This window comes from Elgaria multicarinata, chromosome 22 (genome assembly GCF_023053635.1).
Source record: "Elgaria multicarinata webbii isolate HBS135686 ecotype San Diego chromosome 22, rElgMul1.1.pri, whole genome shotgun sequence".
In the NCBI taxonomy this organism is placed as follows: domain Eukaryota; kingdom Metazoa; phylum Chordata; class Lepidosauria; order Squamata; family Anguidae; genus Elgaria; species Elgaria multicarinata.
In genome coordinates, this window is record NC_086192.1 from 5203072 (window position 1) to 5215886 (window position 12815).

At 47.8% G+C, this 12815-nt stretch overlaps 1 protein-coding gene across 1 annotated transcript in view; it reads right to left on the reverse strand.

Moving 5' to 3' along the window:
- The window catches only part of SGSM2 (small G protein signaling modulator 2), a 128456-nt gene that overhangs the window by 45209 nt on the left and 70432 nt on the right, over nt 1-12815 (reverse strand). Inside the window, exons 4-6 of the mRNA XM_063146762.1 lie at nt 7308-7469; nt 3798-3865; nt 1053-1198 (exon numbers count right to left, since the gene is read on the reverse strand). Of these exons, the coding sequence (XP_063002832.1) occupies nt 1053-1198; nt 3798-3865; nt 7308-7469 (376 nt within the window). The remainder of the gene's footprint in view (nt 1-1052; nt 1199-3797; nt 3866-7307; nt 7470-12815) is intronic.

A 12815-nucleotide genomic window follows, 5' to 3' on the forward strand; every position in this document is an offset into this window, starting at 1 on the left:
ACGGTCTTTCAGATAACCTGGACCCGAACCATATAGGGCTTTATAGGTCATAACCAGCACTTTGAATTGTGCCCGGAAACAGACTGGAAGCCAGTGGAGCTGTTTTAACAGGGGAGTTGTGTGCTCCCTGTAACCAGCCCCGGTCAACACTCCGGCTGCAGCTCTTTGAACCAGCTGGAGTTTCCGAACACTCTTCAAAGGCAGCCCCACGTAGAGCGCACTGCAGTAATCCAATCGGGATGTAACTGGACTTGATGGCCTTAGAGGCCCCTTCCAACTCCACTATTCTATGATTCTATGAGTCCAGGGGGGAGAGGGACATGCCGGATTCCTGGAAACAGCGCTCCAACCTCAGACCCAAGGATTCAAAGTCCTCGCCTCTCCTCCCTTGCAGCTGCCATGGAGAGAACCACACTGGCTGCCTCTCCAGACGCCCAAGAGCGACCTCAGAGAGGAGGGAAAGAGGGCAGGCAGGTGGGCAAGGAGGAGAAAGGGCTGGAGGGGCCGGCTTGCAATGTATCCTTCGCTCCTTCCCTAGCGCTACGCAGTGCCACAGGTAGACCAGCCCAGTTAACTGGGTACTCATTTTACCGACCTCGGGAGGATGGAAGGCTGAGTCGACCTGAGCCGGCTGCCTGAAACCAGCTTCCGCTGGGATCGAACTCAGGCTGCGGGGAGAGTTTCGGCTGCAGAAACTGCTGCTTTACCGCTCTGCGCCACACAAGGCTCATGTAATAAATTAATTAATTAATTAATTAATAATAATAATAAAAATATTTATTTGTTACCTGCCTCTCCCTCTGGATCGAGGTGGGGTACAACACAAATGCAAAACACCATAAATTATATTGTGAACCGCTTTGATAACCATTCATGGTTGGAAAAAGATTCTATACAATCATTATAAAATAGATGCACTTAATGTGTAATCCTATATGCTGGCTGGGAGATGCTGAGAGCTGTAGCACTTTTGTGCTGTCTAACCATGCATAGGATTACACCCTTAATGTTTTTAAAAACAATTAAAATACGATTGTCAAGAAACAACCTACTCCTAGCGCTGGCCGTTTGGATGGAGAGTCCTGGCGCCCGTGGGCTCCATGAATCCGATGCCTCTGGACCAACTCGTCAGCCGAGGGATCTGTCCAGAAGTGGTCAGCTGTTTTCAGCTTCGTGTATTCGAGGGCACAGGGTCCAACTGAAAACAGAAGAATCGTAGAATCATAGAATAGCAGAGTTGGAAGGGGCCTACAAGGCCATCGAGTCCAACCCCCTGCTCAATGCAGGAATCCACCCTAAAGCATCCCTGACAGATGCTTGTCCAGCTGCCTCTTGAAGGCCTCTAGTGTGGGAGAGCCCACAACCTCCCTAGGTCACTGATTCCATTGTTGCACTGCTCTAACAGTCAGGAAGTTTTTCCTGATCTCCAGCTAGAATCTGGCTTCCTTTAACTTGAGCACGTTATTCCGTGTCCTGCACTCTGGGAGGATCGAGAAGAGATCCTGGCCCTCCTCTGTGTGACAACCTTTTAAGTCTTTGAAGAGTGCTATCATGTCTCCCCTCCATCTTCTCTTCTCCAGGCTAAACAGGCCCAGTTCTTTCAGTCTCTCTTTACAGGGCTTTGTTTCCAGACCCCTGATCATCCTGGTTGCCCTCCTCTGAACACGCTCCAGCTTGTCTGCGTCCTTCTTGAATTGTGAAGCCCAGAACTGGACGCAATACTGGCTTTCACTGGCTTTGACGTTGCCCACACAGGTCACAGTCTCCCGTGCTATGCTTACCATTTCTAAATGTGCATCTACACATAAAGAGGAGCATATTCATGCAAATCCGTGTTCTCTTTTGCCCTCTTTTCTGGTGATGCGTAAGTAGCTGCCTAACGGCGGCCCATGCTGAATGCCCCCCCCCCCCCGGAAATCTTTAAAAGGTGCAGGGCCCAAGTCCAATGTCAGAGATGAGTCCTGGCGGTAGCATAAAGATGCCACAGGGTGAGGCCGGGCCTGAGTAGAATCACCACTCAAAGCTGCTTTTTGCCTCAGCGGAGAAGCCTGTATGGCTACCAAGGGAGGTTTCATTCCCAATGCAAATAGCAGCTGGGTGGATTTTAATCAGGACTACGGAGAGGGGACGCTTTCCGTTTTCCCTCTTGCCATCTTCCACGGTCCTAATGCTGTTCACTTCCTGTAGCTGCTATTCGTATAAATGTGTATATTACTGTCACATTTGGTTTGACCCTCAAGGAGAACATGGCGATACTTTGGACAGTCCCTTGTGGTAACTTAAACTAGAGGTGGGTGGAGCAAAGAGAGATACTGCTTCACATAGCAAACTAAATATTCATATTTTAGAGCAGTGGTTCCCAAACTTTTTCAGGTCACCGCCCCCTTGGTTCCACAAACTCAAGCCCAGTGCCCCCTACCCTACCCTATAAAAATCATTATTCAGAATAGCAGTTTTCAATGACCCACTAAGGAAGATAATAACAATAAAATTCAAAACAGTAACAATTAGTTGAATATTTATTCAAAATCCGAAGCACCCACTGCAGGCTTGCCGAGGGAGGGAGGGAAAAGAGAGTGAACGCCTCTGTTTTGCAGCCAGCGTGGCGGGGCACACCAAGCAGGGTATGTCTCTTCATTAGCGTTTTGGTGCTTTTGAAACATTTCAATTCACCATTAAAAGGACTCTTCTTAAACTGTATTAATACAAGTGTGGATTCTTCCCCTATATGGCTTGGGACCAAATTACCTTCTCCCATAAAAATGTCCCTGGGTTTTAAGACCTGCTGGAGAGGCGCTTCTCGGAAAAGACCACCTCGAGTGCCCCCCTGCCGCCCCCTTGCCTCTTAACGCTCCCCTATGCAATCCCACCGCCCCCAAGGGGGCGGTACCACCCACTTTGGAAACCACTGCTTTAGAGGATAAACCATTGTCCCTTTACAATAAAAGAAGGTCTTGACTCCATATAACGTAACGCATGCCTTCATATATCAGAAAAGGAAACTCTGGAAAGACAAAGGTAGCCATATTGGCCGTAAAGTTGGGGGGGGTGGCATATTAGTGCAAGCTTTAGCATTCTGCAGAACTCTTCATCAGGTTTGATTAGGGGTGCATAACCTGCCTGCATTTAGTCACAGCCTTAAGGTGGAAGAAAGTGGGGAGGGGAGGCAGACATTCCGATTAGGGTCTACCAAATACTATGATGGTTTCAGCTTGCACTTAGGGACTGCTTTGATGAAAAAAACATACAACGGAGAGCCACCATGGTGTAGCGGTTAGAGAGTTGAACTGGGAGTCAGGTGATCTGGGTTCTAATCTCCTCTCAACCGTGGAAGCTCACTGGGTGACTCTGGGACAGTCACAGACTCTCAGCCCAGCCTACCTCACGGGGTTGTTGTGGTGAGGATAAAATGGAGGGGAGGAGGATTATGCAAGCCCATGAAACGTATCCTCAGAAAATGTTCAGTTGGAGTAAAGTTCTCCTCTTTCACTTTAGGATCCGTTGAACAGATGAATTCAGTATTCTCCAAAAGCTTTGGAATGTCTTTTATTTCTAAGTCTTTTTTACTCTGTAAACCTTAATGCTCAAGATAGAGCTTAGCATAATTTGCATGGGGGGGAGATATATATATATATATATATATATATATATATATATATATGTTCCTTTGGTGCAAGTGCGTCACATTTCTGACTCACATTCATCATCTGTGCAAACGTCTTTGAGAAACCACATGGGAACTGTCAAAACAGAGTTATTCTAAAGCACACAGAAATAACATTTCAAAAGACGCTTACCCAGGAGGCATGCCAGGATGGGCCCACAGACCGGGTCTGCCAGTAGAGCTTCTTTCTCATAATATTTGCTGGAAGATATCAACCCAAAAAAAAAGCCCGACAAAACCACGTTTCAATTAAAAAAGGAGCATCTATACAATACATTTTTGTAACGTATAAGAAGTAATGCTATTAGGTTGGGGGCTGAACTTGAAATCTTCTGGAGGCAAAGTGGATAGACCACCACTGAGCCTATGTTTCCTCTGCCGTTTGAAGGATATTGCATGCACAGAAAAGTATCCCTGTTTCCACCCATTAAATACATACAGAAAGAACAAATTATTTAAGGCAGCGCAACCTGGCACTGGTACGTGGAAAATAACCATAGGGACAGAAAAAGATCATAGAATAGTAGTGTTGGAAGGGGTCAATAAGACCATCAAGTCCAACCCCCTGCTCAATGCAGGAATCCACCCTAAAGCATCCCTGACAGATGGTTGTCCAGCTGCCTCTTGAAGGCCTCTAGTGTGGGAGAGCCCACCACCTCCCTAGGTAACTGATTTCATGGTTGTACTGCTCTAATGATCAGGAAGTTTTTCCTGATCATAGAATCACAGAATAGCAGAGTTGGAAGGGGCCTACAAGGCCATCGAGTCCAACCCCCTGCTCAATGCAGGAATCCACCCTAAAGCATCCCTGACAGATGGTTGTCCAGCTGCCTCTTGAAGGCCTCCAGTGTGGGAGAGCCCACAACCTCCCTAGGGAACTGATTCCGTTGTCGTACTGCTCTAACCATCAGGAGGTTTTTCCTGATGTCCAGCCGGATTCTGGCTTCCTGTAACTTCAGCTCATCGTTCCATGTCCTGTACGCTGAGATGATCGAGCCCGTTATTCTGTGTCCTGCACTCTGGGAGGATCGAGAAGAGATCCTGGCCCTCCTCTGTGTGACAACCTTTCAAGTAGTTGAAGAGTGCTATCACATCTCCCCTCAATCTTCTCTTCTCCAGGCTAAACATGCCCAGTTCTTTCAGTCTCTCCTCACAGGGCTTTGTTTCCAGACCCCTGATCATCCTCATCGCCCTCCTCTGAACACACTCCAGCTTGTCTGCATCCTTCTTGAAGTGTGGTGCCCAGAACTGGACGCAATACTCAAGATGAGGCCTAACCAGTGCCGAATAGAGGGGAACTCGTACCTCGTTCAATTTGGAAGCTATACTTCTATTAATGAAGCCCAAAATAGCATTTTCTTTTTTGCAGCCCACATCACACTGTTGGCTCATATTCAGCTTGTGATCTACAACCATTCCAAGATCCTTCTCGCTCGTAGTATTGCTGAGCCAAGTATCCCCCATCTTTTCAGGATGCCTTGTAACTGGGAGGACTATTTCTCCATCTAAGCCACTCTTGTATTTAACAACCCACCTGGGTAGCAACAGGTGACCAGGAATTTCGCGCAAGTGAGTACGTAGCCTGCCGGAGATTGTGCCATCTTTCCTCTGACCGCCCGCTTGCTGCAGAGGGAGCAAAGTCTCTTCCTCCAAGACAGCACAGAAATAAAGCAGGCCAGCAGAGACAAATTGCACTGCTCTGTCCTCCACCAGCTTGCTTGTGATAAGACAAATATTTATCTTACTAGCTTTCTAAGAGGCTAAGCTGTAAGTGTTTCCATGCAGGTTCACATTTTTATTCTTTTCCAGCAGGCTAGTAACTTTTGTGGAGTTATTTACAAAGGCTCGTCTAAGCCCAGTGTTGTCCACTCTGACTGGCAGTAGCTCTTGAGGTCTTAGGCAGAGACTCCTTCCTGCCACCAACTACTTCACTCTCTTGAAAATATGGGGTGGAACCTGGGATCAAATTTGCAAAGTACCTGTTCTGCCACTGAGCCAGCTTGGGTGCTGCATGCAGAGAGGTGAGATGGACATGGAAATAAAAAGTAAAACCGCTTAAAAATGAAGCTGTGGTCCTTATAGAATCATAAAATCATAGAACAGTAGAGTTGGAAGGGTCCTAAAAGGCCATCGAGTCCAACCCCCCGCTCAGTGCAGGGATCCACCCTAAAGCATCCCTGAAAGATGGTTGTCCAGCTGCCTCTTGAAGGCCTCCAGTGTGGGAGAGCCCACCACCTCCCTAGGTCACTGATTCCGTTGTCGTACTGCTCTAACAGTCAGGAAGTTTTTCCTGGTGTCCAGCCTGAATCTGGCTTCCTGTAACTTCCTTCTCCATGAGACACGAATGCACCTGCTGCAGAAAGGCTCTAGAGTAAGGCAGGCACCTGAAACTCTTTTAAAAAATGAACGGAAAAAGGGAAGAGCAAAAGCAAAGGACAGTTACAGTGCACAATAAACCCTCCAAACCCTTGGCGGCTTTTTACGCTGGGGCACGGAGGAGAGAAGAGAGAGAAAGAAGCCATTCATTTATCTGAAGTATTTTTAGACTGCTCTTCAGCTGAAAAAAAAATCCCAGAGCAGCACAGAGGCCCATAAAAAAAAACAACTCTAAGATAGTCACTACTCTAAGGCCTATGATTTAAAAGACACAGCACAAAAGAGGAAGGAGACAAAGGAGGAAGAGAACAAACTCCCACCTCAGTTCTTAAAGTTAGTCTTCCAGAAATGTCTCTGAACAAAGGACAGCACCAGGCATCCACAGGCATCAAAATCTGTATTACCCTTCATTCGGGGTTGATTTTTCACCTCATAAAAAGGGCATCTGACAGCTTTACCACATGGGTGGTGACAGTGACGCCTCTGGGAAATAGAAAAAGGGTGCCTTCCAGCCTGTCCTAACCCACAGGACTGGAGGGGCAGAGTCCTGTTTGTCACAGGTGGAAACGATTCAGGTAGCCTGATGGAACGGCGGCTGCTAGGTGAGAATGAAGGGAGAGCCAGGAGGCAGGTGATGGGAGGGATTCCTCTTAACCCGACACCATGAAGAGCTGTTGGCAGTCACAGTAGGCAATATAATAATCGGATGGATAAAAAGGCAGTTTCTCATATTCCTGGTGTAAGGAAACTTCCTAGGAAGACGGGCAATCTTAAAGAGCGGGAACAATGCCATCGTGCCACTAGATGGCGAAGGAACCCCAACGCCGAGTGGCTTCAATAAGCATGTGTGTTCAGGGATGCTAAAAGTGATGTCATTCCCACGGCCCAGGAATGTTCTCCTGCTTTCAAAAGAAGCAGTGGGCTGCATATTCAACACGGAGGCCTACGTAAGGCAGAGGAGAGATGGCCGCACGCATATATTTGGGGGGGCGTAGAGCAGCCGTTTTCTTTGCCTCCTGGGATAGTGTCTAACTAGGCGTATGGGTTGCATCCTGGGGGGAAACCAGGTTACCCCCGCTGGACTCTGTCCAAAGAATACCATCACACCCACTTAGGGAAACTAGCATAGACCGACCATGACTGGACGCACAGGGGTGAGCCCGGGCTAAACCCTCGTCTAGCAACGGCCTGGGTTAGAGGAAGCGTTCCTAATTCATGGCCTGTGCCGTTCACAAAGTCCTGCCACACCCTGGAGCACTCGCTTTACCTGCAATTGTCTACGACGTACTGCACGATTTTGTCAAGCACTCTTTCGATCAAAGCGGTGCGCACCCAAATGTGCTTGATGGCTTGTGGGGTCAAGGCAGGGGCTTTGCTTGTGGTGGAGCTCTGCCTCTTAAGGGATTCTTGGCCAGCTGGCTGACATTTCCTGGGGGGGAAAGAAGCAAAGGACATGCTCAAAGAGAGACTTGGGTGGGTGGGGGGAACCCAGAGCAGGTATAGCAGAATCTGTGGGCACCTGTTTATGCACAACTTTTAAAAAACGTTTCAACATTTATGTATTTATTTATTTAAAGCGTTTTTATAGCGCCGCCTCACCATTTCTGGCATCGAGGCGCTTTACAATAACATACAAAACAATTCCATTAAAACCCTCAACCCACATTAAGATAATTCCATTAAAACCCTCACCCTCAAACCATTAAAAGCCCTCAACCCCAATTTAAACCACCCTCTCCCCAAACTCTTGTGAAAATAAAAACGTCTTACAAAGGCGTTTGAAGCAATTGAGAGTGGGAGCCTGTCTAGTCTCCAGGGGCACATCGTTCCATAACCGGGGGGCCAGCCACTGAAAAAGCCCTGGCCCCGGCACATTCCAATTTGTAGCGGGGGACCATCAGGGCGCCCTGCTCCTGAGAGCGAGTCTGCCAATGGTGAGACACAGGAGAAAGGCGAGCGCTCAGGTATCCAGGACCCAAGCAATGCAGGGCTTTATACATGGTCAACAAGACCTTGTAGGTCACCCTAGCAGCCACCGGCAGCCAATGGAGCTCTTGAAGCACCAAAGTGATGGAAGACCACTTTGGGAGCCCCTTGACCAACCTGGCTGCTGCATTTTGTACAGCCTGTAGGCGTTGGATTGGCTTCAAGGGAAGCCCTGTATACAACAGTCTGGAAAGAACCAGGGCCCGGACTGCGCTGGTAAGATCAGCCTCTGACAGAAAGGGGCGAACTTGGCGGAGCACATGGAGTTGATAAAAGAAACTCCAAACCACGGCCCCCACCTGTGATGACATAGTTAGGGACTGGTCAAGAATAACACCCAGGTCCCGCGCCTCAGTCACAATCCTTGGTCGGATTCCTGAAATAGGCAGATCTACGAGCTCCTGCCTCAAATCTGCCAGCCGCCGACCTCGGCCAATCACCATCAGCTCAGTCTTCTCCGGGTTAGTTTACTACTAGACATCCAGTTACAGATCTCAGCCAGGCACCAAGACAGAGTAGCAATTGCCTTGCCGAGGTCAGACCCCACCGAGATGTAAAGCTGGGAATCATCAGCATACATATGGTACCTCAGCCCATGGGCTCTAATTAACTCTGCCAGCAGCCTCACATATACATTGAACATGAAAGGAGAGAGGATGGAACCCTGTGGAACTCCACAGGGGAGGGCTGTGGGGGTAGATGTACAAGTGCCCATGGTAACCACCTGAGCCCTTCCATCCAAGTAGGACTGGTACCAGTGCTCAATGCAGTACACGGTGCTACTATTTATTATTTATATTGCACAACTTCTACAAGACACAATATTAATACAGAGTATGGGGAGGCTTGATTTCTGCCGACAAAGGGTTGACAGCCTTGGAGGAAACTGACCAGAACATGGTAAGAAACAGATGAGTCTTAAAATGGAGGAATTCAGATTCCTATCTGTTCTCTACGGCTAACAGCCGGCAGTTTTAGTGGGACACCCTTGTGAATAAATAGCAACATATGAAATTGCTTAACTGCCTTATGCTAAATCAAATAATGGGTCCATCTAGGCCCTGAATGAGCGAGGGTGGGGTGGGGCTCTCTCCAGGGACGCTGGCCGGGGCTTTGAAACTGAGCTTCCCAACTTCTAGTCCTAGTCCAAGATTATCAAATGGCCATCAAAATGTCTTCACAATGCCGAAATCAACGAACTAACCAAAACGATTCACAGAACTGGATCTTATCAGATAATCAGTGCCGTGGATAATCTTGCTTGTTTTCTTATAAGTGGGACCTTTTAACAAAATAAGGCAGTGTGGAGCGCTCCTATTTTTATTTATTTATTACATTTATATACCGTCCCAATAGCCGAAGCTCTCTGGGCGGTTTACAAAAGTTAAAAACAGTGAACATTAAAAAGTATACAAAATTTAAAACCATCAAAAACATAAACGGTATAAAAACAACGGTATCCATTTAAAAACAACGGTTCTGGGGTCCGTTAAAAACAAACAAACTTAGCGTTGTTAAATGCTGTTAAATACCTGGGAGAAGAGAAAAGTCTTGACCTGGCACTGAAAAGATAACAATGTTGGCGCCAGGCGAGCCTCATCGGGGAGATCATTCCATCATTGGGGGGCCACCACTGAGAAGGCCCTCTCCCTTGTTGCTATCCTCCGAGCTTCCCTCGGAGTAGGCACTCGGAGGAGGACCTTAGATGTTGAGCGCAGTGTACGGGTAGATTCATGTCGGGAGAGGCGTTCCGTCAGGTATTGTGGTCCCAAGCCATGTAGGGCTTTATAGGTTAAAACCAGCACCTTGAATTGGGCTCGGAAACATATAGGCAGCCAATGCAAGCAGGCCAGAATCGGTGTTATATGTTCAAACTTCCTTGTTCCAGTTATCAATCTGGTTGCTGCATTTTGCACAAGCTGCAGCTTCTGAACCGTCTTCAAAGGTAGCCCCACGTAGAGGGCATTGCAGTAATCTAATTTGGAGGTTACCAGAGTATGGACGACTGAAGCTAGGTTATCCCTGTCCAGATAGGGGCGTAGCTGGGCCACCAACCAGAGTTGGTAGAAAGCACTCCGTGCCACCGAGGCCACCTGAGCCTCAAGTGACGAATGGTTCTAGGAGAACCCCCAAGCTACGAACCTGCTCCTTCAGGGGGAGTGCAACCCCTTCCAGAACAGGTTGAACACCCACCATCTGGTCAGAAGAACCACCCACCAGCAGCATCTCCGTCTGTTCAGAATTCTAGCTAGCCTGCCACGCCCACTTCCAAAATTCACCATTCTACCATCACCCTTTTCTACCGTCCAGTTCCAACAAACAGTATTCTGTGCCCCTGAGCATTCACAATCCTCACTGGGCTGGATTTGTGTGTGTGTGTGTGTGTGTGGATTTTCTCCATTAGTTTTTTTTTTAATTTTTTCTCCTAAAGCTTTTTTTGTACTTCTGCAAACCACCAAGCTTGCTGATACTTCCCTTCTGTTGTAAATGGTGCCATTTTGTCTAATTTATTTATTTATTTGTAACATTTACATACCGCTGAATATAATAGAATCTCTCGGCAGTTCACAATGTTAAAAGAATCGGCATTCAGAGCACAAGTCCGCTATTTGTATATGCCACTGGAACCAACCATGTAGATATATAAGGCATGATGGAAATGTATGCTTGAATCATAGAATAGCAGAGTTGGAAGGGGCCTACAAGGCCATCAAGTCCAACCCCCTGCTCAAGGCAGGAATCCACCCTAAAGCATCCCTGACAGATGCTTGTCCAGCTGCCTCTTGAAGGCCTCTAGTGTAACCTTCCTAGGTAACTGATTCCATTGTCGGACTGCTCTAACAGTCAGGAAGTTTTTCCTGATGTCCAGCTGGAATCTGGCTTCCTTTAACTTGAGCCTGTTATTCCGTGTCCTGCACTCTGGGAGGATCGAGAAGACATCCTGGCCCTCCTCTGTGTGACAACCTTTGAAGTATTTGAAGAGTGCTCTCATGTCTCCCCTCAATCTTCTCTTCTCCAGGGTAAACATGCCCAGTTCTTTCAGTCTCTCTTCATAGGGCTTTGTTTCCAGACCCCTGATCATCCTGGTTGCCCTCCTCTGAACACACTCCAGCTTGTCTCCATCCTTCTTGAATTGTGGAGCCCAGAACTGGACGCAATACTCTAGATGAGGCCTTGGAAAGGAACCTCTCGTGCCAGCACTTGAGTCATTGCTGACTCCTAGAGGGCCTAACCAGGGCCAAATAGAGAGGAACCAGCACCTCACGTGATTTGGAACCTATACTTCTACTAAAGTTGGGATCCTCTGCCTTCAAAGTTTCTGCCCTACCACTGAGCTATGGAGCCAGTTGTGACCTGCAAATCGCCCCTTCCCCAGTCACTACACAGCAGAGAAGTAGCCACCGAGATTTCCAGCCTGGACACTCGGCTTCAGCCCTCACATGCAGCATTTTGCAAAAACCCAGGGGGAAAAGTCCCATCTGCCTCCCAAGCGATCCCTTTTGCTCGGTCAACAACATCTGCCGACTTCTTCCAAGCTTAGCATTTTAGAAATGCGAAGGCGGCCTCCTCCACGACAGCTTATTGACCGCTTTCCTCCCCTGTTTTTCTTCCTGTAGCCTGGGTGGCCGTTGGCTATGTTCTGGCTTCGAGGGATGATTCAAAAGCCTTTCAGATGCAATGACAGGTAACCGCAAAGAGGCAGCTCATTGCTACGGAAGTCAGGCATGCTCACGCCTACAATTTGCAGGAACCAGACAACGTGGAAGGGAAGCAGCCAACTCAGAATTAAAGAGCCTTTTCAAAAGCAAAATATTCTAATGACTAGCCACTGTGGTTTTGCTTATTTAGCAGACTTTCCTGCAAAGAGGCACTGCGAATGCCGCGCAAATATGAGCATTTATCAGCCTCCGCTTTCATTTCCCCTGCTTTCGGTTCACATACACACGTACATTTTAAATCCCTCATATTGCGGAGGAAAATGTTTCTCACTTAAAACCCAAAGTGACCGTGTGCATTGGGCAGGGCTTCTAGTGGTCAGCAGGGATGGGTTTGAGCACCTTGCATAAATCCTTATTGTTCCTCTCTATGGTTTCTATCCTCTAGCTCCTGGGCAGACCCTCCGAGATGTCCCAGATGAAAGCAGGGACATACCTTCATTCTTCTACTAAGCAACTTTCTATGAGCAATGGCGCACGCACACTTGCACACTGTCGAAGGCTCTTCACTATTTGGATGGATGCAACTTTCACGTATCCTACCAGTACCCATGCTATTGTTTTGGGGTGGTGCCATAGTGGCATTTGCCCACAGGTTCTTAAGGGTACATGTAATTGGATGGCTCACTCAAAGCAGTGGTCTTCCTTTTGCCTTTCTTACCGAAATTACGCTAAAAGCACTGGGATAGCTCAGAACTGTAACACCACTGCAGTCACAAAAGAATCTGGATATCGGGGCAGAATTGAAACATAATGGATTGTGTTGGGAGGCAGTTGCAAGAAAAGCAGAATGACACTGTTCTCAACAACAGTTTTGAAGCAGCCAAGCAAATAGGGTTATCTGACCATGGGGCAGAATCAAGACGTCTTCATAAACTTCCTTGGACTTCAGGAAAGGTGATTTTAATCCACTCAGGGCACTGATAAGTAGGATTCTATGGCAGGAAAACCCAACAGGAAGGAAATATAAGAATATCAGAAGAGCCCTGCTGGATCCAGGGCCGGTGCTACCATAGAGGCCACTCAGGCAGCTGCCTAGAGCGCCAAGCTAAGAGGGGCGCCAGGCACAGCGC